This window comes from Mobula birostris, chromosome 6, assembly GCF_030028105.1.
Source record: "Mobula birostris isolate sMobBir1 chromosome 6, sMobBir1.hap1, whole genome shotgun sequence".
Taxonomy (NCBI): domain Eukaryota; kingdom Metazoa; phylum Chordata; class Chondrichthyes; order Myliobatiformes; family Myliobatidae; genus Mobula; species Mobula birostris.
Genome location: NC_092375.1, coordinates 172,020,238 through 172,048,104, shown reverse-complemented (window position 1 = coordinate 172,048,104; position 27,867 = coordinate 172,020,238). Strand labels below are relative to the sequence as shown.

At 39.6% G+C, this 27,867-nt stretch overlaps 1 protein-coding gene across 12 annotated transcripts in view; it reads right to left on the bottom strand.

The window, feature by feature from the left end:
* The window catches only part of myo3b (myosin IIIB), a 484,195-nt gene that overhangs the window by 150,970 nt on the left and 305,358 nt on the right, over positions 1-27,867 (bottom strand). For 11 of the 12 annotated variants that reach the window (XR_011886449.1, XM_072261905.1, XM_072261912.1 and 8 more), the window contains one exon: positions 22,685-22,796. The exons of the other annotated variant lie outside the window; for it this stretch is intronic. Coding sequence is in view for 10 of the 11 variants with exons in the window: in XM_072261905.1 (XP_072118006.1) it covers positions 22,685-22,796 (112 nt within the window). In the remaining variant the exon portion in view is untranslated. The remainder of the gene's footprint in view (positions 1-22,684; positions 22,797-27,867) is intronic. 12 annotated transcript variants of the gene reach the window in all.

Here is a 27,867-nt window from a genome sequence, read left to right as displayed (position 1 = left end):
TACAACATTGAACCACAGGGCATTTAGTTTGCCTTTTTTGACACTGATCAACAGAAAAGACACTTTTGCATCAAAGTGAAAACAAAATTTTACAAATTGGTCCAAATTTATTACAATTATACTGGACAACAAAGATTTTGCTTCCTGAATACCTTTAGGTGTATCTTATGAATTTTGGGCTACTGATCATGAAAATCACCATAAAATTTCCCTATCACGCACCATTTTTTGAAATCACTTATGTTTAGTATTTCAATTCATAATTCAAGTCAATTGAAATGTTGCCTACAATGTAAGTGGAAAGTTTCCTATCTTGTCTGAGCATGCTTGGTCATGCTTAGGCAGCGTGGCTGCTGCATGACAGGACAGGTTTTAGTGATAATTATTGGGTTCAGAACTGTAAGGATGGAATTTGCTATCACCAGGCACAAAAATTTCTAGAAGGATTTTGATATTTGAGACAGATGCTTCCCAGAATAACTGATGCCAAGATTAAGGAAAGCATTTTTGTTGGTCCACAAATCAAACAGGTCATCAATAATAGGCAATTTGAAGAATTTCTAGAGGGACCAGAGAAAATCACATGGAAGGCATTCAAGGAAGTTGGTGAAGTTTTTCTCGGCATCCACAGGGCACCAAACTACATGCAGCTGGTTGAAAGCATGTTTCAAGCATATAAAACTATGAAATGCAACATGTCACTAAAGATTCATTTTCTGCATTCCCATTTGGACTTCTTCCCTGCACATGTTGGTGCTGTTAGTGATAAGCATGGCGAAAGGTTTCACCAGGCCATTGCGGTCATGGAGAAAAGATACCAGGGCCACTGGGATCCATCAATGCTGGCGAATTATTGTTGGACACTTAAGCGAGAAGCCTCAGACACTGAGTACAAATGAAAATCATTAACAAAATATTTTTAACTTAGTTGAACTACTGCAAAGCATCAGCACCATTATGCAATTAAACACATGATATTCAATAAAAGTTAATTTGTTGTTTCTCCAAATTCTTACGTGATACAAGTAGTCTGAAATTATATTTGTGTTCATCTTCAAGCAGTCTATCATAAACAAAAAAAAATTCTGAGGAAGCAACATTTTTGAAGAAATTTGCTGTCCAATGTTATTAAACACAAAATAACTGATTGGATACTTACTCACCTCCTTCAGTATTTAGTAAATGAACCTTTGGCAGCAATTACAGCCTTGAATGTGTGTGGATAGGTCTCTATCAGCTTTGCACATCTGGACACTGCAATTTTTCCCCATTCTTTGTTACAAAAGTGCTCAAGATGTGTCAGATTGCATGAGGATCGTGAACGAACAGCCTTTCTCAAGTCCAGCCACAAATACTCAATTGGATTGAGGTCTGGACTCTGATTTGGCCACTACAGGATATTAACTTTGTTGTTTTTAAGCCATTCCTGTGTAGCTTTGGCTTGCTAGAAAAAAAATCTTCTCAAGTCACAGTTCTCTTGCAGAGTGCATCAGGTTTTCCTCCAGGATTTCCCTGAATTTTGCAGCATTCATTTTATCCTCTACCTTCACAAGCCTTCCAGGGCCTGCTGCAGTGAAACATCCCCGCAACATGATGCAGCCACCACCATTGTTCACAGTAGGGATGGTGTGTTTTTGATAATGTGCAGCATTTGGCTTACGCCAAACATAACATTTAGTCTGATGCTCAGAAAGCTCAATTTTGGTTTCATCAGACCATAGAACCCTCTTCCAGCTGACTTCAGTGTCTCCCACATGCCTTCTGGCAAACTCTAGCTGAGATTTCATGTAAGTGTTTTTCAACAGTGGCTTTCTCTTTGCCACTCTCCCATAAAGCTGCAACTGGTGAAGCACCCAGGCAACAGTTTTTGTATGCACAGTCTCTCTCATCTCAGCCAGTGAAGCTTGTAACTCCTCCACAGTTGCAACCGGTCTCTTGGTGGCCTCCCTCACTAGTCCCCTTCTTGCACAGTCACTCAGATTTTGAGGATGGCCATACTCGTGACTGAGTGGCTGGGCACCGCTCTAACACCATCTCTAAATTCACCAATGACACCACTGTTATAGGAGTGGGACAGAACAGCTGGTTGAGCGGTGTTACAATAACAACCTTGCATTCCACATCAGCAAGACCATGGACTTCAGAAAGGCAAGCTCAGGCGTACACACAACAATCCACATTTGGGGCGGGGGGGGGTCAGTAGTGGAGAGGGTGAGCAACTTCAGTTATGGTCTATCCTGAGACCAACATATTGATGCAATCTCAGAGAAGGCACACCGGCGGCAATGCTTCATTAGGAGTTTGAGGACATTTAGCATGTCATCAAAGTCTGCCAATTTTCCTCAGGTGTACAGTGGGGTGCATTTTGACCGGTTACACCGCTGCCTGGTGTGGAGGTTCCAATGCACAGGATCGACAGAGGCTGCAGAGGAGCGTAGACTCAGCATAACCCATCAGAATCAGAATCCGGTTTATTATCACCGGCATGTGACGTGAAATTTGTTAACTTAGCGGCAGCAGTTCAATGCAAAACATAACCCAGCAGAGAAAAAAAATAAATGAGTAAATCAATTACGTATATTGAATAGGTTTTAAAAATGTACAAAAAACAGAAATACAGTATATTAACAAAAAAAGTGAGGCAGTGTCCAAAGCTTCAATGCCCATTTAGGAATCAGATGGCAGAGGGGAAGAAGCTGTTCCTGAATCGCTGAGTGTGTGCCTTCAGGCTTCTGTATCTCCTACCTGATGGTAACTGTGAGAAAAGGGCATGCCCTGGGTGCTGGAGGTCCTTAATAATGGATGTTGCCTCCTCACCATTGAGGACATCTTCGAAAGCCTGCGCCTAAATAAGGCCGCATTCATCATCAAGGACCCTTACTGCATGAGACAGGCCTTCCTCTCATTAATAACGTTGGGGAGGTGGTACAGAAGCCTAAAGATCCACACACAGAATATTAGCATCAGCTTTCTCCCCCTGGCATCAGATTTCTGAACATTCCACGAACACTACCACCTCTTTTGCGCTATTTATTTATTTGTAATATTTTATTTTCTGCACCATACTGCTGCCTCAGAACAACAAATTTCATGACACATGACAATGATAATAAACCTGATTGATTCTGATAAAATATGCAGTTCTCTACATACTGCAACATCCAGTAAGTTGGTCGAAGCTTTCTCTTCGGGTTCAATCAATGGCGTAATTGTTCATCCTTTACGCCTTTCCTATGACTGGAAGATACTGCTGGATATTAAGAACATCAAGTACTGCAGCTCTACCTCACTACTGAGTTACTAGACAGTATGGGCTTGTTGAGTACCATGTTGTCGCTTGCTAAAGCCACCCAGGGAAGAAGGTGTCGGAAGAGGTGCATGGAAGTGGTACACAGTCCAACAAATGACTGCAAGACCCTGTTGGACATTGGTAATGTAGAACACTGCAAGTCTAGTTCTTTGGCTCATTGGAGAGACCGATGGAGGGGGGAGTTGCAAGGTCTCGAGTGCTGTGCGGTCCAGGCCCTCGTGCCGTGGTGTCGCCTGTTGCAGTCGCCCAGGGGAGGAGACACCAGAGACAGTGTGGAAGAGAGCAACGGTGCATGGGTGTGCTGGATTGGAGCTGGTCCCTCCCATTGTGCAGCTCTCCAGTGTTTGCTCCATGGAAGACCACCTGGATTGCGTTTGTCTGCAACAGGGTCTTTTAAGAGACTATTAGATAGGTACATAGAGCTTAGAAAAATAGAGGGCAATGCAGAAGGGTAATTCTAGGCAGTTTCTAAAGTAGTTTACGTGGTTGGCACAACATTGTGGGCCAAAGGGCCTTTATTGTGTTGTAGGTTTCTCTGTAATATGTACTACAACTTCTCTTCTGTCTTCAGTCAATGACTAGTTCCACACAAGACTGACAAAGACTTTTCTGGAGTATCATGGAGTAACATGGACTTTTAGGAGTTAAATTGCATTTCTTTCCTATAAAATCCTACATTATTCTATGAACCATTTTTTCTCTGTCAACTGCATCTTGAAAATACCAACACTGGAAAAAATTTCATTGCTAAATTAATTTAACCTAAACCTCACATCCTGTTTCCACTTCTCTCTTGCTACATATATAATTATAAGACTAACTACAATACAAAAGTTGATTTATTCACATCTCTTATTGTCAGCAGCAGCAAAAACCTACAGCCTGAACAATAATATACTTAGAATTTCAAAGTAACAGAACCAAATCCTCCGCCTAACACTGCTCGACTATACGACACCAGCACCACTGGCAGGTTCTACCTGTGTGAGACACTACTGCCCATGTGATGTCCAAATGATCATTGTATGTATGGGACAGCTCTTTACATACCTTGTGACTTATGTGTTAGTTGTGTATGTCACATTTATGGTTAGGATTAATTACTGAATCTAAGGAAATTAGTTACTATCATGTTAATGAGATCAGTTTCTTGATATAATTCGACTGCAAGTTGCAGAAAAACATTGACTTTCAAAATTGAATCTTGAGCCTATTTCTTTTGTTTTTATTTTCTCCATATACATAACGGTGATTTTCCTGATTTAAGGTGCCTTGAGTGGGAACTTCGGACTGCAGAATTAAGAAGTTCAACATGCCCTTAAATACTCCAGCCAGATAGTCTGCACAGTTCTTCAGCACCCTGCCAGTTTCACTATAGGGACAAAAAGCCTTTTGTGGATTTACCCTCTTGAAGGACGTCCAGACATTGGTTTCATTGACTGACAGACAATACAAGGTCATTCTGAGATGTGGGGGCTGTTGTTAATTTGATATTCCGATAATGTTAGAGTAATCATGTGTGTGTGTGTGTGTGTGTGTGTGTGTGTGTGTGTGTATTGCTTGATTAAGCATTCTTGTTCATTTAAATAATTCATTACAGATTCTATATAAAAATACATTAACTGCATAAGCCATTTCTCTGCCACATGATAGGTGCACACCTTGCTTAAAGTAAAGGTGAAGCCAGACCTGCATTCCTGGACTCCTGTGTTTTCTTTTGAATTAGTTTAATGTTTTGAAGTTACAAAACATAACACTGGTGACGAGGTATTTTTTAAAGCAAGCCTGAGACAGTGGCTGACCTGTTAAAAGTGCAATAAGACATGCTAACAATAAAAAAAACATGCAAAGAATAACTGAATTTGAAAGAAACAGCCAAGCATATGGAGTCGGTCTTTGGAAGGGAAGAAACAATCAAGTTCTTTTTTTATATAAAGGTTGTAAATGGAAGAATTCAGGATTCATAGAGAGTGCGTACTGGGTGATAATAATCATTAAAAAAAATAGCAGAAATGGCTGGCTACATCGGAAAGATTAACCAGTTTGATTACACAACGGGTAATTGGCTCATGTATACTGAGCTATTGGAACAGTATTTTGAAGCAAATGAAATAGCCAGTGGAAAGCGAGTGCTAATTTTGCTGAGTGCATTGGGTTTAAAAGCATATAGTCTGTTTCGAAGTTTGACTGCCCCAACCAAATGATCAGAAATGATTGTTGCTGCTGTTGCAAAAGTAATGCAGAAACACTTAAAACCAAAGCCATTGTTGATACAGAACGCTTTAGGTTTCATAAGTGAAATCAAAAGAAAGGTGAGTCCTTTTCAGCTTATATGGCAGAATTGAAGAGATTGCCTGAGCATTGTTAATTCGGTAATGAGCTTAATGAGACACTAAGACATCGTTTAGTTTGTAGAATCTTAAAAGAAAGCATTCAAAAACAACTCCTGACTGACGCACATCTTACATTCAAAAGAGCAATTGAAATTGCTGTATCAATGGACACTGCAGACAGAGATGTCATTCAGTTGCAATGAGGAATGAAAGTGAGTGTGAATAAAATTATATCGTCCAAACAGAAACAGGCCCAGCCAAACAACTTGTGTTACCATTGTGACAGGGGCTCACATATACCAAATAAATGCAGATTTAAAGGTAAAACTTGCAGAATATGCGACAAATTACGACATATACAAAGAGCACGTCAAGCAGACAAAAATAAATAGACTGCCCAGAGAAGAGAAAATGCTAAAAAGGGAAACTGCAGTTTCAAAAAGAGCACTAATCTGCACACCATCAATGAAAAATCTAATAATGATGACAGTAACAAAGGACTGGGTAGCATTGAGATTTAGAGTGTGAAAATTAACAATAGACAAACAGTATGACCTATGCCAGAAGCGAATGGCAAATTAATTAAAATGGCACAGCTGTTTCAGTCAATCAACAAAATGAGTTTGAACGGCATTTAAGATACCAAACTGAAGCCTGCTAAGAACTTATACTGGAGAAAAGATAACTCCTGTAGTAATGACCTTCATAACTGTGAAATACAACAAGCAACAAGCCACAGTGAGCTTGTACTGCATGTGGTAAAAAGAGAAGCAGCAGCATTGAGGGGGCTGAGAAAACTACAATTTGACTGGAGATCCATCCATCATTTGCATGCCACATCCCCATGCAATGAAACCATCTGAACGTGAATTAAGAAAGATACTGAATGGTGCCACACCTGTCTCCATGCTGAACACCATGACCAGTTGCCCAACAGAGGACAAAGAGGTATTGATGCCAACCTCTGTGCCTCTGGTGGAAAGCATTTTGGACCAAGGAAGGAACCATGCTGCTCAGAGGGATCGTGAAAGTGACGAAAGCAGTGGTCTGACTACAAGAGTATTTGTAGGCAACGTATCTGAGAAAGCTTCTGCTATGATAATCAGGCAGTTACTTGTGAAATGTGGCTTGGTTTTAAGCTGGAAGAGAGTTCAAGGAGCTTCAGGAAAGTTGCAAGCATTCGGCTTTTGTGAGAATAAAGAAGCAGAATCTACTCTGCTTGCATTCAGGTTATTGCATGAACTTCAAGGGGGAAATAAAAAGTTGCTTATAAAAGTTGATGCAAAGACCAAAGCCCAGCTGGATGAATGGGAGGACAAAAAGAAAGAAGTCAAAGGACATACGAAACCAGACAATTTATCAGATGACGCTGTGAATGATGAAACCAAGAGGAGAGATCAGATCGTAAAGGGAGCAATAGAAGGGTTAATAAGAGAATACTCCAGTGAGCTAAGTGCAACTCCCAAGATCAAGATGTACAAATTAGAAAAAGAAGGGAAGAGATAAAGAGAAAGAATGTGAATGAGAAAGAAAGAGAATTGAGCTGTCAGAACCATTTCCTGCAATCTCAGGGTCAACAGCTAAAACCACCATGGAGGATGCCCCAAAACCTGAGATCGTTTTCACAGTCACAAGTTTCACCAGCCAAGCAGAGTCATCTCCCTTGTCAGGAAAGACATTATCCCACAAAAGTAAGAAATCCTCCACAGCAATTAAATCTTTAAGCCTGAATAGGACAATTAAAAAAATTACTCTGCTGTGGATGCTTCTTTTTAGTAGTTGCATTCTATAATACATTGTGTATAGAGTTGAGATACATTCTCTATTTGCTGAGAGTTTATAGCTAAGCAGGGAGGAGTGTTGAGTATTTGATATTTCAATAATATTTGAGTAATCGTATATATACAGTATATATTCTTGTTCATTTAAATAATTCATTACAGGTTATATGTAAAAATACATTACTTGTATATATAATTTCACTACCATGTGATATGTACGTGTCTCACTTAATGTAAAGATGAAGACAGATCCGCATTCCCAGACTCCCATATTTTTTTTGAATTAATTTGATGTTTAGAAGTTACAAAACATGACAGGATCTTATGTGGGTATACCATGGTTTTCTCTATCAAACCATCATAAAAGGTTTGCTTTTTAAAAATGCACTCCAATTTTCCAGCAACCTTTTCAATCTACCGCTTTTATATTAAACGTTTGTGAATGAATTCTCCAATGAGTACTCAGTTGCAACTATCTAGCCTGCAGCTGGCACCACACACATCCACCAACACAAACTCAGCATGAACTGTGACACGGGTAACAAGGTTTACTACCACACTAGGAGCAGCATTTTACTCCCAAGATCTATATGAAATTTTTCTTCACAATTATTGTTGTATAGTACCCACTGAGAAAGTAATATTCTTCCTTATCATTCTCTTCAGACTATGTTTATGCTTTATTAATCTCCTACATAGCTAAAATTCATTACTTTGGGAAAAAAATTCTTGCTGCCTTTTTTGCATACCTTGCTGTTTAGAAATGCCCAGTTTGAAGGATTGATATCCATTCTTTTAAGCTGGTCTGACCAGTTCTTTAAGCTAGAATATAAAGATAAATGCATCATAATGCTAATTTGGGGCATTTGAAATACATTCCCTACTCTTATATTTGAGAAGTTGCCCTGTGATACCTGCTGAATAAAAGCTAATATAATTTTTTTTCAGGTTCTTAAGTAAAGAGTCCTTTTGTATGTCACTGAACACCAGATTTGTTTCCAATAACAGTGTTCATCATTATGTTTAGAACATAAAATTGGTATAATTGCGAACATTTTTAAAGAACTGACTTGGAACTTTCTAAATGTGGATATTTTCCCAGAGTCTCTTAAAGAAAGGAGATAGAAACTGGGTGGCAGTTATGATGGTCAGTATCCTATTGTAATTTAGGATTCCCAATACATTTTTCTTCTATTAAACTTCAATAAACAAGCTTTTCAAGACTGAAGCAAAATCTCATCTGCAAATTAATTTTGGATAAGATAACATGGGAAAACAATTGAGACATCTATTAGTTACAAGTTAATCTTCCCCAATATTCCCCAGATGGAATGCACCCTCGTGTTCTGAAGGAAGTAGCTGTGGAGATTGTGGAAGCATTAGCGATGATCTTTCAAAAGTCGATAGATTCTGGCATGGTTCCGGAAGACTGGAAGATTGCAAATGTCACTCCGCTATTTAAGAAGTGGGCAAGGAAACAAAAAGGAAATTATAGACCTGCTAGCTTGACATCGGTGGTCGGGAAGTTGTTGGAGTCGATTGTCAAGGATGAGGTTATGGAGTACCTGGAGGCATATGACAAGATAGGCAGAACTCAGCATGGTTTCCTTAAAGGAAAATCCTGCCTGACAAACCTATTACAATTTTTTGAGGAAATTACAAGTAGGCTATACAAGGGCGATGCAGTGGATGTTGTATATTTGGATTTTCAGAAGGCCTTTGACAAGGTGCCACACATGAGGCTACTTAACAAGATAAGAGCCCATGGAATTATGGGAAAGTTACATACGTGGATAGAGCGTTGGCTGATTGGCAGGAAACAGAGAGTGGGAATAAAGGGATCCTATTCTGGTTGGCTGCCGGTTACCAGTGGTGTTCCACAGGGGTCCGTGTTGGGGCCGCTTCTTTTTACGTTGTACATCAAAATTTGGATGAAAAGATGGCTTTGTGGCTAAGCTTGCTGATGATAGGAAGATAGGTGGAGGGGCCGGTAGTGCTGAGGAAACAGAGAGTCTGCAGGGAGACTTGGATAGATTGGAAGAATGGGCAAAGAAGTGACAAATGAAGTACAATGTTGAAAAGTGTATGGTTATGCACTTTGGTAGAAGAAATAAATGGCCAGACTATTATTTAAATGGGGAGAGAATTCAAAGTTCTGAGATACAACGGGACTTGGGAGTCCTCGTACAGGATACCCTTAAGGTTAACCTCCAGGTTGAGTCGGTAGTGAAGAAGGCGAATGCAATGTTGGCATTCATTTCTAGAGGAATAGAGTATAGGAGCAGGGATGTGATGTTCAGGCTCTATAAGGTGCTGGTGAGACCTCACTTGGAGTACTGTGGGCAGTTTTGGTCTCCGTATTTAAGAAAGGATGTGCTGACTTTGGAGAGGGTACAGAGAATGATTCTGGGAATGAGAGGGTTAACATATGAGGAACGTTTGTTCGCTCTTGGACTGTATTCCTTGGAGTTTAGAAGAATGAGGGAAGAATCATGGATGCCAGCCAGACAATCTCTGAAGAGTTTTGCTAATGTCTGAAGTCACCTGTCTTGTAAAGACACTGCCCAGAAGAAGGCAAAGGCAAACGACTTCTGCAGAAAAATTTGCCAAGAGCAGTCATGATCATGAGCCCATGATCACCCACGTCATACAACACAGCTTTTAATGAAGATGATGATGATGGAGGCTCTCTTCACCACCAATCCCCTGATGAGGTCTGGCTTATGGGCTTTCCGCTTTTTCCTCCTGTAGTCAACAATCAGCTCTTTGGTTTCACAGACATTAAATGAGAGATAGTTGTGGAGCCACTCAAGCAGATTTCTAATCACCCTCTTATCTTTGATTCACCCAACAACAGTGGTATCATCAGCAAAGTGAAAGATGGCACTGGAACTACAGTTACCCACACAATCATAGGTATGAAATGAGTTAAGCACACGGTCTTGTGGTACATCTGTGCTGCTGGAGAATGTGGAGGAGATGTTGTTGCCAACCGGAACTGTCTGGGTCTGAAAGTGAGAAAATCGAGGATTCAGTTGCACAGTGAGATATTGAGGCCCAAGTCTTGAAGCTTAGTGATGAGTTTCAAGGGGGTGACAGTGTTGAATATGAAATGCAATAGATGTTAAGGATAACAAGTTAACAGTACAAGATTTATGAATAGAAAGTAGGCAACTGGGTTATTGGAAAACATAGAAGAAAAAGACAAATGATGCAAGCTCCAAAATTATTTTGAACAAATTCAACTTAAATAACCAGAACAACAGTTAAATTTATGGTTCAATTTTCGCCAAGTTTTAGTAAAGATGCTGAACATTACAACTTTCGATTTCCACAGTTGCTGGCAGCCTTCCAAAACCTTGGAAAAGTAGCCTTTCACATAGTAATTTCATATCATAAGACCAGTGAAAATATGGCACAGATCATCCGACCCGTTCTGTCTACAGAGGTGCTAGCTCATCAAATGGATATTGTCTATTTTATCCCAACATATTGGTTTTTTTCCTTATGTTCTTTCAAATTCTCCTCTCAAATAGTTTTCCAGTTCATGGTTACTGTCTCTATAATTGATGAAATAACCTAATCTGTGTGAAAGAACCCCTGCTTCCTTTGTTTCACTAGCTGCCATTCCACCATTCTAACAAGTTATAATCAGCATTCCTAGTCCTTCATTACTAATTTCACTTTGAACTTTGTAACTTTGAAAAATTTTTATAAATTTCTGCTTTAATGTTCTTTGTAATATTGAAGAAAACAAAATAAAGGCTTTTAAAATTAAAATTAATAGCTATAACCTTACTGTGGCAAATTTTGGAAATAAAATGAAATTATTTCGATGCAAACAACAGGAATTCTGCAGATGCTGGAAATTCAAGCAACACACATAAAAGTTGCTGGTGGACGTAGCAGGCCAGGCAGCATCTCTAGGAAGAGGTGCAGTCGACGTTTCAGGCCGAGACCCTTCGTCAGGACCATTTTTATGGTTTTTTTTTATCTTTTTCAGAAGAAGACTTTTAAAATAGTCTGAATTAATTTCTTACATAAGCACAGCATCACCTTTCTGCTGCTAATTTTGAATCCTACCTTCTGTGCATTTTCTGTTGCACCTGAATTTTTGAAGTCAGTAAGTTTGTACCAAAGTTAAAAAAAATTATCCCTGCACTGTATCAAGACTGTGACAATTTCGTGTAAACGTCCTTTCAAGGCAATTTTCCTAAAGTGTACTGTGAACTGCAAATTCACAAGAAAATGTGTTCCAGAAGTACAAACTACTATTAATATGCTGTGCAATAAGCTAAAATTGATGAGCAAGGTTTATGAAGATGGAAGATAATGACAAAAATAATAAAGCTAAGAAAATCCAATGAATTAAGGTAAAAAAATCGAAACCAAAGTAGGAGAGATTGCAGCACCAGTAGTGAGAACTAAAAAGGTATGAACAAGGAAAGCACAGGAGCGCCTACTGAACTGCTTTGAATCGATGGATTGGACTGTATAAGGGGATTCATTTTCAAATCTGGATGAGTATGCCGCAATTGTTACCAACTTCATTAAAACCTGTGTGGATGAGTGTGTGCCTACAAAGACTTGCTGCACATTCCCAAAGCAAAGGCCATGGATGAACCAGGAAGCACATCATCTGCTGAAGGCTAGATCTCTGCCATTTAAGGCTGGCAACTGAGGTCTCTGAAAACCAGGTATGAATGGCTGATGGTTATTTCAAGGGCGAAGAGACAATTTCGAATGAGGTTGGAGGCGACATCGGATGTACGACAACTCTGGCAGGGTTTACAAGACATTACTTCCTGCAAAGCGAAACCCAATAGCATGAATGGCAGCGATATTTTGCTATTAGATTAACTCAACACATTCTATGCCCACTTTGAAAGGGAGAATATTACAGCTGTGAAGATCCCTGCTGTACCTGATTACCCTGTGATCTCTGTCTCAGAGGCCAATGTTAGGCTGTTTTTAAAGAGAGTGAACACCCGCAAGGTGGAAGGTCCCAATGGAGTACCTGCTAAGGCTCTGAAATCTTGTGCCAACTAACTGGTGGGAGTATTCAAGGACATTTTCAACCTCTCACTGCTACGGGCGGAAGTTCCCACTTGCTTCAAAAGGGAAACAGTACCAGTTCCTTGATGACTATCGCCCAGTAGCACTCACATCGACAGTGATAAAATGCTTTGAGAGGTTGGTCATGACTAGACTGAACACCTGCCTCAGCAAAGACCTGGACCCATTGCAATTTGCCTATCACCGCAATAAGTCAATGGTAGATGCAATCTCAATGGCTCTTCACACAGCCTTAAACCACCTGGACAACACAAACACCTATGTCAGGATGCAGTGAATCAACTATAGCTCAGCATTTAACAGCATCATTTCCACAATCCTGATTGAGAAGATACAGAACCTGGGCCTCTGTACCTCCCTCTGCAATTGGATCTTCAGTTTCCTAACCGGAAGACCACTATCTGTGTGGATTAGTGATAATATCTCCTCCTCAGTAATGATCAACACTGGTGCACCTCAGGGGTGTGTGCTTAGCCCACTGCTCTACTCTCTCTATACCCATGACTGTGTGGCTAAGCATAGCTCAAATACCATCTATAAATTTGCTGATGATACAACCATTGTTGGTAGAATCTCAGATGGAGATGAGAGGGTGTACAGGAGTGAGATATGCCAACCAGTGGATTGGTGTCACAGCAACAATCTGGCACTCAACGTCAGCAAGATGAAAGAGCTGATTGTGGACTTCCAGAAGGGTAAGACAGAGGAACACATACCAATCCTCAAAGAGGGATCAGAAGTGGAGTTTCAAGTTCCCAGGTGTCAACATCTCTGAGGACCTAATTTGGTCCCAACATATCGATGCAACTACAAAGAAGGTAAGACAGTGTCTATACAAATTCCAATGTCCACTGGAAATAATGTCAACATTTTAGGAGTTCCATCTAACATCCTTTCTTAAAGTCATCCTTTCTTAAGAAAGTCCTTTCTTAAAGTACTTAAAAACTTTAAGTACAGAAGGGGGCCATTCAGCCTATTCCGACTGTCATCATCATCATCATTGTGTGTCGTATCCTATGGTGCAAGCAATCATAATCATGATCATAATCCATGATCATGATTGTTCTTGGCAAATTTCTCTACAGAAGTGGTTTGCTTCTGTCTACTTCTGGGCAGTGTCTCTACAAGATGGGTCACCCCAGCCATTATCAATACTCTTCAGAGATTGTCTGTCTGGCGTCAGTGGTTACATAACCAGGCCTTGATATGTACCAGATGCTCATACGACCATCCACCAGCAGCTCGCATGGCTTCACGTGACTCCCATCGGGGGAGGGGAACGGGGGACTACGCTTGCCCAAAGTTGATCTGTGGGCTAGTGGAGGGAAGTAATGCCTGACACCTCCTTTGGTAGAGACAGATCTCCACCCTGCCACCCAGTTCTGATTGGACTGGTCAAAAATAGGCAAGCCAATCTTTCAACACTAGGTCACTACCTCTCTAGGTTTATATCTTACCTATCTTTATTTTTAGAATTTAATTTAATCAATGTTAGTACATTTACTCATCAAGTGATTTTGATATTTTGAAATATATATGTATTATTTTGTAACGGAAGCACCCAAGAGATTTTGAAATCTTTAACCTAAATTTCATAAATATCCCTTCACTTGAACTGTCAGAAGATTATCAAGGAAGTCCATGAATATGGAGTTAATTTCCACTATTTGTGGCCCAGAGCTCACCTATAGATCACTGCGCCATTCTAGGAGGGTGCTACCAACTGCGTGGCCACAATAGATGAATGTGGGGTGAGGGGAGGAGTTGTTCAAATACAAATCACAGGCAAGTAAAAAACGATCTAATATTAGATTAGATATTTGGGGAAAGCTAGATTACTTTTATGAGTAAGGTGAAATGACAATTTAGATTCAGAATTCATTTTTATACTCACACGGATACTAAGTTATACATGCTAATAGACTTCTGTTTTATAACAGAAGTTGTAAAATATAAGAGTTGTGATATTACAACTACAAAAATCTTTAGTGCAATTATATGCATTGCATGCAGTTCAGATGAAAGTTGTTGTGACATATTGCTGCATACAGTGAAGATTCACAAAGAAGATACAAAATTAAAAATATTAGACTCTTTTTAGATTACAGGTAATTTTATATAGGGTGACCTGATAGAAATGTTTTCAATAAAAGCTTTGTTACGTGAAATTTGTAGCAAGAAACAGATGAAACTAGTATACAAATATTGTTATGAAGGTATGGAATACAGCGACAGATTACGTAGTTATGTTGTGACTGTGAACAAAGTCACCGGAGAGACACTGAAACTTGTGGATATACAAGTCTTTATTCAGCAAAACAAGCAACAGGCTTCATATTCGAGACACTCTTGGAAGAAGAGGCCTGTCTGACCCAATATTACTTGACATTTTTATATGCTAAAGATTAAAGGTAACAGCAGGACAATTCTATAGTTACAACATATCTACAATGCTTCCTTTGAATTATATATAATTTTCAAACACCTCCATCTTAACACTCACACTCCAGACACCCAAAATGAATGATAATTCCCACCGACTCTGAGCCACATTCACGCATATGCAAGCATCTGAGGTCAAATGGAGTGTTTCGTTGTTTGCAATCAACCTCCAAAATGCAGCTTCAGGAAGACCACTGTTCGGAACTGCATTTTAAATTCAATCCACAATCCACATTCAGGTCTGAAGACCAGTTGCTGTTGAAATTTGTATTTGCTGTATACCACAACTCCAGAATACACCCTAACAGCTGAGACAAAGATCACATACATAGATTAAAATATATTGAACAACCACTGATGGACATTGATTAAGTATATCAATCAGGCAGAATAGACTTGGTCTTATGTTAAGTATCAACAAATGGCGACATGAGCCAAGGTCTTTCTTTCATGTTGTACCTAAAAATCTAATTCTGCACGAGAATTTACATATAAGAGGCAGAATCTCAGTTAGTGATGAACATACAGAAGTGAGATATATTGGCCAGCTGCTTGATGTTGCAACAACAATATTGTGTTCACCATCAGCAAGACCTAGGAATTGATTGTGGACTTCAGAAAGGGGAAGTCGGGAGAGCACAGCAGTTCTCACTGAGAGATCAACAATGGAAAGGATAAGCACCTTCAAGTACCTGAGCATCAATTTCTCTTGAGAATCTGTCTTGAGCCCAGTGCATTGATGTAATCATGATGAAGTCAGACCAGTGGCTATACTTCATTAGGAGCTTGAGAAGATTTGGTACATCACCAGAGACTCTAGCAAATTTCTACAGAGGTTCGGTGGGGAGCCTTCTGACTCCTTGCATCATGGCTTGGTATGGAACCTCCAATCAGAGGATCGCTGGAGGCTGTGGAGGGTTGTAGACTCAGCCAGCTCCATCACGGACACAATTCTCCCCACCGATGACATCTTCAAAAGGCAATGCTTCAAGAAGGTGGCATCTATCATTAAGGACTATCAGAATCTGGGGCATAACTCATTACTACCATCGGGGAGGAGGTACAGGAGCTGGAAGACCCACATGGAATATTCAGGAATGGCTTCTTCCCCTCCACCATCAGATTTCTGAATGATCTATGAACCCATGAACACTACCTCACTGTTCTCCTTTTGCACTATTTATTTACTGTATGTTTTGTAAATTATACTAGTTTTTATCCATTGCACTGTGTTGCTGTTGCAAAACAATACATTTCACGATATATGTTACTGATTAGAAACCTGATTCTGAATTTACTGTATTTTCCCATAGTGTAATGCATCCTTTCTTCTGTATTCTGATAATGTCAGAAGTCTTCAATAACTTCTTGTTGTACTTCTATCCAAATCACTCACATTGATAAAACAGACAGGCAACTATACATTTTCACAGACAATCTAAGAAAATGGCCATTTAGTGCAATTTGTATTCCACTTTCTTGCAAATCTCTGGCTTGAGCTAGTGAGTCACAGCAGAGTATCCAACAGAACAAAACCTAACCATCACACATATCTGCTGAATAGCAAGATAGTTGGAGAAGAAGAGCTGGTGACATTCTTGGGGTACCAAGGAAAACTTTTATATCCCACTTCTAATTTCTAATCACGCAATAAAGATTTTGAATATTACCCAATTTCATATATTTTAGTACTATACTATATTTGGAACACATGCTTGACACTTAATCACTCTTTGAAATGGCAAAGGACAAATGGGGTGAACAAAAATGCATACCCTGTCAATGGCACCATATATTCCATGAATGAATTAATCAAAATTACTTTATTAATTTAGATACATTGAGAGTATTTTGTTTTAATGTTAGGAATGAGGAAGAAGCAATACAAGAATAACATAGAAGAACTCTTTGAACTATAAGATCAAATTTACAATTAATTCATATTATAAAGGTGACATAATACCAAAATCAATGAACAAATACAACGTAGTGACACCCTGTTCAGCAGTACCCCTTACTGTGTTACTTGAACTCTAGTGCACTCTACAAGAAGGTAACATAACTATTTTCTGAGAATGTCCCAGATTAGTAGAAGAAAGTTACTTTGTGAAGAATATTGTGCATTAACCCATTGGCTTGTATGGAGAACTCTCAGTGAGAGTATGAGGCAGGCAAGATAGTTAACTGTGGATCTCTTCTTCAAGAAGGAAAAGTCACAATCTGGCTGATTTGTCTATTAGGGTGAACTACATTCTGGCTTATACCCCTAACTGTAGACACCTCAATTTTGTTTCCTAGTCCTTCTGCTGTTCCAATATGTTTGAGTTCAGCCATATGTTCACTGTTAAATACATAATATTCTAATACCCTATATTGATCCTCTGCGAAGTCTTTATACTTGGAGAATCTCACCTGGTCCCTCAACACCAGCTCCTTAGCAAAGAAAGCCCAGCAGAATCTCGACTTTCTGCGAAGGCTGAGAAGAGTGCATCTCCCACTCCCCATCCACACCATATTCTACAGAGGTTGTATTGAGAGCATCCTGAGCAGCTGCATCACTGCCTGGTTCGGAAATTGCACCATGTCAGATCACAAGACCCTGCAGCGGATAGTGACATCAGCTGAGAAGATCATCGGGGTCTCTCTTCTCGCCATTACATTTACATCACATGCTGCATCCGTAAAGCAAACAGCATTATGAAGGATCCCATGCACCCCTCATACAAACTCTTCTCCCTCCTGCCATCTGGCAAAAGGCACCGAAGTATTCAGGCTCTCATGACCAGACTATGTAACAGCTTCTTCCCCCAAGCCATCAGACTCCTCAATACCCAGTGCATGGACTGACACCAACCTACTGCCCTCTACTGTGCATATTGTCTTGTTTATTATTTATTGTAATGCCTGCACTGTCTTGTGCACTTTATGCAGTCCTGGGTAGGTCTGTAGTCGAGTGTAGTTTTGTGTTGTTTTACGTAGTTCAGTGTAGTTTTTGTATTGTTCATGTAGCACCATGGTCCTGAAAAACATTGTCTCATTTTTACTGTGTACTGTACCAGCAGTTATGGTCGAAATGACAATAAAAAGTGACTAGATTTGACTTGAGTAACAATGCCGGTATGCATCTCCATGGTACAGTCACCCATTTTAGAGCTGATTCAGTTAGCACCCTGTGTACTAATTGCTGAGGCATCAACAAACATCATATTTAGCAGTTGGACATTCAAGTTTTAGCTGATTTAAACAAAAGAAACAGCTGTGAATGTGACTTGTTAGACATGATGATGAAGACTGGCCTTGAGGATATTAAGGATAATAGGTTTGCATTCACGCTCATGCTTGTTATACAACAATTGTAGTAAATCTATTTTGCAACATGCCAGGAAATGGACTGCACCTCCCACTTCCTCCAAACTAAAGGTGTAGCTATGGGCACCCGTATGAGTCCTGCCTTTTTGTTGGCTTTGTGGAACAATCTATGTTCCGTACCTATTCTGGTATCTGTCCCCCACTTTTCCTTCACTACATTGATGACTGCATTGGCGCTGCTTCCTACACGTATGCTGAGCTCGTTGACTTTATTAACTTTGCCTCCAACTTTCACCCTGTCCTCAAGTTTACCTGGTCCATTTCTGACACCTCCCTCCCCTTTCTAGATCTTTCTGTCTCTATCTCTGGAGACAGCTTATCCACTATGTCTACTATAAGCCTACTGACTCTCTCAGCTATCTGGACTATTCCTCTTCTCACCCTGTCTCTTGCAAAAGTGCCATCCCCTTCTCGCAATTCCTCCATCTCCGCCGCATCTGCTCTCAGGATGAGGCTTTTCATTCCAGGATGAGGGAGATGTCCTCCTTTTTTAAAGAAAGGGGCTTCCCTTCCTCCACCATCAACCCTGCTCTCAAACGCATCTCCCCCATATCACGCACATCTGCTCTCACTCCATCCTTCCGCCACCCCACTAGGAATAGGGTTCCCCTGGTCCTCACCTACCACCCCACCAGCCTCCGGGTCCAACATATTATTCTTCATAATTTCCGCCACCTCCAACGGGATCCAACCACTAAGCACATCTTTCTCTCCCCCCCTCTCTCTGCTTTCCGCAGGGATCGATCCCTACGCGACTCCCTTATCCATTCGTCCCCCCAATCCCTCTCCACTGATCTCCCTCCTGGCACTTATCCTTGTAAGTGGAACAAGTGCTACACATGCCCTTACACTTCCTCCCATATCACCATTCAGGGTCCCAGACAGTCCTTCCAGGTGAGGTGACACTTCACTTGTGACTCGGCTGGGGTGATATACTGCGTCCGGTGCTCCCGATGTGGCCTTCTATATATTGGCGAGACCCAACGCAGACTGGGAGACTGTTTTGCTGAACACCTACGCTCTGTCCGCCAGAGAAAGCAGGATCTCCCAGTGGCCACACATTTTAATTCCACAACCCATTCCCATTCTGACATGTCTATCCACGGCCTCTTCTACTGTAAAGATGAAGCCACACTCAGGTTGGAGGAACAACACCTTATATTCCGTCTGGGTAGCCTCCAACCTGATGGCATGAACATCGACTTCTCTAACTTCCGCTAATGCCCCACCTCCCCCTTGTACCCCATCTGTTATTTATTTTTATACACACATTCTTTCTCTCACTCTCCTTTTTCTCCCTCTGTCCCTCTGACTATACCCCTTGCCCATCCTCTGGGTTCCGCCCCCCCCTCTTGTCTTTCTCCACCGGCCTCCTGTCCCATGATCCTCTCATATCCCTTTTGCCAATCACCTGTCCAGCTCTTGGCTCCATCCCTCCCCTTCCTGTCTTCTCCTATCATTTTGGATCTCCCCCTCCCGCTCCCACTTTCAAATCTCTTACTAGCTCTTCCTTCAGTTAGTCCTGACGAAGGGTCTTGGCCTGAAACGTCGACTGTACCTCTTCCTAGAGATGCTGCCTGTCACCAGCAACTTTGATGTCTGTTGCTTGAATTTCCAACATCTGCAGAATTCCTGTTGTTTGCACCAGAAAGGAATCTGTCTAATGCCTTGTTTATTCACCAAGACTATGGACATTTATATGAATGCTGTAGATCACAAACAAAGCTTCTACGTGGCAACATGGCCACTAGTGAAATCACTGAGTAAGCAATTTCACTAAAAATTCTCCATTTCATTGTGCTCCAAATGTGTTACCACTCCACTGTTTTTCTTCACAGTTATCATGTCCCTGACCATTGCATTCACACACACATGTGTGGCCATCGAACTTGCAGCTCCTCCCGTGGAGGGTCAGACACCCTGAGCCAATAGACTTGTCCTGGACTTATTTTCCATCTGGCATAGTTTGCATTTTGTTGTTTGATTGTTTGTGGTTTTTGTATTGCTATAGTTATGCTCTGTTCTTGGTTGGTGTGGCTGTAACGAAACCCAATTTCCCTCGGGATCAATAAAGTATATCTATCTATCTATCTTAATCAATAATCATAGTTTGAAAGCTACATGAAGCATTTAAATAGCAAAATGTACTTTCTTAACGTTTGAAATAAGTTGCCACTGTCAAAGTTCAAAGTAAATTTATTATCAAAGTACATATATACGTATCTATAAGACCATAAGATGGTCCATTTGGCCCATCGAGTCTACTCTGCCACATCATCACGGTTGATCCATTTCCCTCTCAGTCCCAATATCCTGCCTTCTCCCTGAATCCCTTCATGCTGTGACTAATCAAGAATATATCAACCTCCACCTTAAATATACCTAATAACTTGGCTTCCACAGCTCCCTGTGGCAACAAATTCCACAATTTCATTAATCTCTGGCTAAAGAAGTTCCTCCTCATCTCTGCTGTAAATGGGCATCCCTCTATTTTGAGACCTTAGAATACAGCCTCTCCACATCTGTTCTATCTAGGCCATTCAATATTTGATAGGTTTCAATGAGATCTCCCCTCATTCTTCAGAATTCCAGTGAGTATAGGCCCATAGCCAACTAGCATTCTTCATATGACAAGCCTTTCAATCCTCAAATCATTTCCATGAACCTCCTTTGAACCCTCTCCCATGTCGGCACATCCTTCCCTAGGTAAAGGGGCCCCAAAATTTTCACAATACTCCAAGTGAGGTCTCACCAGTGCCTCATAAAGCCTCAACATCACATCCTTCTTTTTATATTCTGGTCCTCTTGAAATGAATGCTCACATTGCCATTTGCCTTCCTCACCACAGACACAACCTTTTAAACTTTTCTCCATCTCTCCTCCTGTGAAACTCATGCCAGGATGAAGACTCGAGAGGTTGCTTTGGGAATTTCGTGTTAGGCATGCAGACCACATGATCAGAAACAGATGAACATGATCTGAGACTTGGTGCTGAGGAGCATGATCTATGAGAGAACACTGACATTGATCCACACATTCAACCAATGGGTTTGGTGAATTTTGCACAGACAGTATTAGTGGTTGCTTTCTCTAGTGTTTAAGATGCCTGTTGTAGATTGTCGATGTCTCTGATGGGCATGGCCTATTGCTGCCCAATAGACCAAGTTTAGTGATGAATTTGAGGTCTGATATTGAAAGACCATCTCTACCTGGAAGTGGCTTGCAAGTTATGGAAAGAAGGTTCTAAATTGTTTTTCAGGGGCTCCTTGTAGATCTTCATCATCCAGGATGTAGGAATACACCCTTCTGTGGTGCAGTTCAGTGCATTTGGGTTCCCATGCATATGCATATAATGTTATGGATCTTGGTTACTAGTTATAGATAACAAAATATTTACACCTGGAGGTACAGAATATAAAATCAAAAGTGAATAATGGTCCTGCAGCCTCTGGGAACAGACTTTCTTTTACACTTCCTTTTGATTATTTCCACAATGGAGATTTATTACAATGGTATCACAAAGTAATTTTCTTCATCCCCACTATTTTTCATCCTTTGCAAAGTAGTCTGTTCAGTCAATTTCAAGGGGTCAAAATTAGGCAACTTCATGTTTGTCCAACTCAACATCAAATTACAGAAATTTTACCTATCCACAATTTACTGATACTTCTTCATAATTTATTGCTTCCAGCTCCATTACCTCCAAAGGTATTTGAGCCATGAGCAAACTTATACAATCGGACTGAAATGAATGATGGTGGTAGATTCCCTCCCTTCTTGAAATACGCAGCAGCTGCTTCATAGATCCCAAGGGAGTTGACAAAATAAAGGGGATCTGACATTTTATACTATTCAAATCCAGAAATGGCAAAGTGCACTGCAAGTATAACATTGAGTAATCACAGCGTGCCCTGTGATCTCTGTGTCAAAGGATAAATAAAGCGCAGTGGAGACGTGATTGCTACAGTGTTCAATCGTTAGTGCAGTCTACAATGAAATTATAGTGGCAGAATGCTTCGCTTGCATAAACATTAATTGTAGCATCCTTAAACACTGTATGATTGTAAATACGCACATTTAGTCCGATTCTCACCTTGCTCTGAAAGACAGCTGACACCCATTCTTTGCACAGTGAAAGCATGCACCCATAAATATTGTTACTTCTATCAATGTGTGGAAAAGAATTGTTTTGTTGAACTATGTATAATAGTTTATTACTGTTCCAACTTAACAGTATATCTTTATATAGATATACCCGAATTCATGCATGAGAATGCAGCATCAACTGTTCAAATATTCAAAGAGAATTAACTTCCTGACAAAGGAAACTCAAGTGATAAGTAATAATTAAAAATTCCATGTACTGTTGTTACCTTGGTTTTTCCAAGCACCCACTTGTCTAGCCTTGCTTTCTGTAGGATAGCAATGCAGCTTGCATGATCAGCAGGAGGTGTCTGATGTGCCCTAAAGGCAAGGTAGTAATATCTAACACAGAAGAACAAAGCGCAGGTGAACATTTCATAGGGTACAGATTAATAATAACACATCAGTAGTATTAACAAGAAAATTCCACAGGTAGTCAAAACATACTTAAAGCATCTGTAATAAAGTCACCCTTAGGGTAAACAACCAATAATTTTGTTAAGGCAAACAAACAACATTTGACTTTTTGGCAAACCTTTATCCAATTTAACATGTCACAACTCGTGCATTTTAAATTGTAAATTTGCTTACTTCCTCTGAGTATTTTTTGTATAAAATGATTAATTTAGGAAAGTAAGAATTATTATCATTAGCCTTGATATCTTAAGTGAAATAATATTAATTAATACCAGCATTACAAAATAAGATTACTATCATTAATGATTTTGTATTAGGAACATTTTTCACAAATGTCACTTTGAGGCATATTAATCATCTGCTGATTTACTTCCATATAGAATTCAAATTACTTGGTTTGATTTGAGAAAGAAAATCACTTCATTTGCGTACTAGGTGAAAAAATAGGGTGAATGAAAGAAGGAGAGAGCATAAAGAAAAAGGGATCAAATAAGAGGAAGGAAAGGAAAAAGGATTATAAAAGCAAAGCCTCATCATTTTTTAGTTACCGCTTCAAGGCACTTCAATCATACAAAATTGCAATGCATTCCAATAGGTAAATAAAATAAGCAGTAATCTTGTGCTTACTACCATCTGAGCAAGCCTCAACTTTAAAGAAAATACTTTCAGATTAAATTCAATCATAATCATACCATGTCTTTGGATGTGGATTGTATTTTCAATAAGAATGTAAGTTTCAAAACAAAACAACACAAACATTTATCACTCACACTACATCCAAGTTTTAAAATGACAACTTAATTATAGGAATATAATTTGAATCAGTTGATAATTGCATCCTGGACATTTCCACTGGTGTGGCAGTATCGTAATTAGTAGGGAATGGGAAAATGGGAATAAGTAATGTGGTAAACAGTAGATCATAAACCCTTCTATTATTCCTTCAGCTGTTGGGAAGACAAAAGGCTATGTTACGGGAAGTCAGGAACCCTGAATGAAGTTCGTTTGTTCACCAACTATGGTTGATAAAAATCCAAGGGATCAAATAGAACGTATTTCTAGCCCTTTAGCTCTGTGTACTGATCTTTCGTGCACTCCTGAACTCTATGGTGTAACATGCAGAAGCACTGTTGGACTAAAAGAAGAGGACAAACAGGCGGTGTCCATCACACAAGAAATTTAAAATTAATTTCAGAAACACAAAGGCGAGCAGGTGATCAACGCCGTCTACCAGCCTCTCAGTCGCTAGAGGAAGGTGTTAACATGATAGGGTCTCTCTCCTCCTCTCATTCACTCCTCCCGAAGGAAGGTCATTGCCTTCAGATGGTCTCTCCCTCTCAGCTGATGCTGTCAGAGGATGGTGCCAGAGTCCAGGTCTTGAGCAAGGTTCAATCAATGCAGTTTGTACCCTGGATTCTAGTTTACATTATGATGTATTCCAAGTTTCTGGTCACTCCATTTTTTGCTGCATTTTGGGCGTTTTTGAATCAGGGCATCCCACAGATAATGAACACTGAGCTGAACTGAAATATGCCTGGACCCTTTTGATTTTGTGCTTTATATTCTGCATTTACTGGTCAAATTTTTTATTGCCGTTTACATGATCTGTTTCTTTTCGCATGGGGGGTGTTGATGTTTTTCTTTGAATGAGGTCCATGCTTTTACTTTCTGTGTTTCGTGGCTGTCTGTGAGGAAGACGAATCTCGGTGTTATATACTGCACACATACCTTGATAACAAATGTACTTCAAATCTTTGAATTTCTTAATAGTTACAATTATTAATGGCTAATATTTCTGATAGGTCATCAATTTAATCTTTTAAATGTTGTTTCCTATTTGCGTCATATTTAAAATCTGTTCAGTAACTATTTGTGACTAATACTTCTTTGATGAGGAAACAGGCACGCATACGTTCAGAGTTACAAATCTGTGTGAGCTTAATGAATTCAAAATCCTGATTCTAGTTGGAACTGTAAACATTATGGTTCTGCTTTGGTGTCTGGTCCAGGTCTACCTTAATTACTTGATACGTACATGCTTCCACAATATTTTTTGAAGTAACATGTTTCATAAAACTGTGCTGCATCGACAGGCTTCAAAAACAGGTATAATTTGTAAATAATCATGTGAATTAGTAGCAGGAGTAAGCCACAAGCCTGCTCCACCACTTAAGTGCAAGGCTGATTTGATAGTAGCCTCGACTCTAATCTTGGCTACCCATGATAACTAATGATATTCTTCCTTTTCGAGTATCTATCAACTTTTGCTTTAAAAATATTCAAAGACTCTGCTTTCACAGCTCATCAAGGAAGAGAGTTCCAATGAATCCTGAGATAAAATATTTTGTCTCATTTTTGTCTGAAATGGTGACCTCTTATTTGTAAACAGTAACAACGAGCTTCAGATTCTCCCACAGAGAAACCATTCTCTCTGCATCACCCTTGCAAAGAATCTTTGGGATTTTACATGCTTCATTCAGGTTCTCTGTCTCGTTTCTAGGCCGTAGTGGATATAAGCCTAAGCTCTTCAACCCTTCCTCATTCGAAAACCCATCCAAGCATGGGCCCAGCAAACATTTGCTTCCAGTGCATTAAAATCCTTAAGTAACGATATAGCACTCTGGTTGGAGTCTCATCAATGCCCAATAATAAATGAAGCACTAATTTTGTATTTGATTCCTCTAGCAATAAATTATTATGTTTAGTTAGCTTTCCAAATTACTTGCAGTATCAGCATAACTTCTTGTGAATTTTCATATATGATTCAATATTATGAATCAATGGGGCAACCCAGATTGGCTAACTCTCAGAAATCAGAAATTTCTCAAAATATAGGTAAAATATTTTATTATTTTTATGCCAAAATGGATTATTTCTCACTTTCCCACATAATATTCTAATAATCAGATCTTTGTTCACTTATTTAACCAAGGTGTCCTTCTTTTGTCCTTTTCATAACTAAATTGCTACTTTGTGTCATCTGTAACTTTTGCAACCATATCTTCTGAACCAACTGTAAAATCATTTATTTAAATAGAAACATCTTAACATCTGCCGGACGATGCTGAGGATGTTCTACAAGTCTGTGGTGGCCAGTGCTATCATGTTTGCTGTTGTGTGCTGGGGCAGCAGGCTGAGGGTAGCAGACACCAACAGAATCAACAAACTCATTCGTAAGGCCAGTGATGTTGTAGGGATGGAACTGGACTCTCTCACAGTGGTGTCTGAAAAGAGGATGCTGTCCAAGTTGCATGCCATCTTGGTCAATGTCTCCCATCCACTACATAATGTACTGGGTGGGCACAGGAGTACATTCAGCCAGAGACTCATTCCTCTGAGATGCAGCACAGAGCATCACAGGAAGTCATTCCTGCCTGTGGCCATCAAACTTTACAACTCCTCCCTTGGAGGGTCAGACACCCTGAGCCGATAGGCTGGTCCTGGACTTATTTCATAATTTACTGGCATAATTTACATATTACTATTTAACTACTTATTACTACTTTTCCATTACTATTTTATTACTATTTATTATTTCTATTACTATTTACTAATAGTAATATTACTATTACTATTTCTATTACTATTTATTATTTATGGTGCAACTGTAATGAAAACCAATTTCCCCCAGGATCAATAAAGTATGACTATGACTATGACCATCTTACCAATAAAAAATGAACCATATTTTCCTACTTTCTATTACTTGTTATCTAGCAAATATTTTACCTAGCCAAATTGTTAACTACTACACCGAGTTTTCACTTTCCCCAATAACTTTTGGTGCAACACCTTCTGGAGAGAGTAAAAGTCTGATAATCTGCAAACAAACCACTTGGAACTCAATGGTTTGGAACCTAGTTCACCAGATGATGACTGTGGTAGGCCCCAACCACATGCCCCCAGTTCCCAACACCCAGTTTTGTAGACTGCATTTCCTTGAAACTTACTAAGTTCATTTAAATGTTACTAATAGCTTTCAAAACAAAGTGAATTAAAATGTGTTAGAGCATTAATAAAATAACTTTTGATTGCCCAGGATGTCTGCTGTGGCAGCAGCAACAATATGGCAGATTCACATAGGTTTACTGTATGGTACATCCACGGATTCCCTTTTCATCCACAACAGACATTACATTTTTATACTTCATAGTTTTTATAAGATGGAAGATGGCCACCTGGCTCTCAAAGCAATCACATCAATTCCATTTTCTCACTTATTTCCCTGCAGCCTATTCTCTTGCATATGCCAATCGACTTCACTGAATTCTCCCACCATTTACTCCAGGGGTTATTTACAGTAACCAGTCAAGGTCTCAACTAGCACTCCTTGCTGTGCTTCTCTGGCACACCATAAAATCATCAAACAAGGCCATCTTTATTTTGCCAGATTATCTTTAATTTTTCTCACTGCATGGCAATCTTTAATAAAAGCTTCTAAAAATTCCCCTGTGACAGATGTTAAACTAACTGGACTTCCATTTTCTGCTTTTCGTCTCTCTCCCTCCCTTCTTGAAAAAGTAGTTACATCTGCTGTATCTCCAATCTAATAGAACCATCCTTAAATCTGGGGAATTTTTCAAAAATTGAACCTATGCATCAACAATCCCAATATTCCCTCCAATTAAGACCCTTCAGCACCCAGAGAAATGTGAGCCCCCAGGTACCAATAATTGCATTTATTTATGGATTATAATTGTCCTGAACTTTTTTTTATCCCTTCCAGTTCTCAATACAGCTATTTCTGTGATGTTGTCAGTATCTTCTAAATTGAATGATACAATATAGCTATATAATTCATCCAATTGTTTTTACCCTACAGTATTAATTCCTTCGTCTTACTTTCTTTAGGACCAACATTCAGTTTGTTAACACTCATCTTTTTATAATCTTACACTTATTTATCTATAGTTAGTTTTACTTCTAATACTTCCATCCTTACTAATCTTTGATTTTGTTATAATAGGTCTTCCAGTTTTAAAATCTCAAGTTCTTA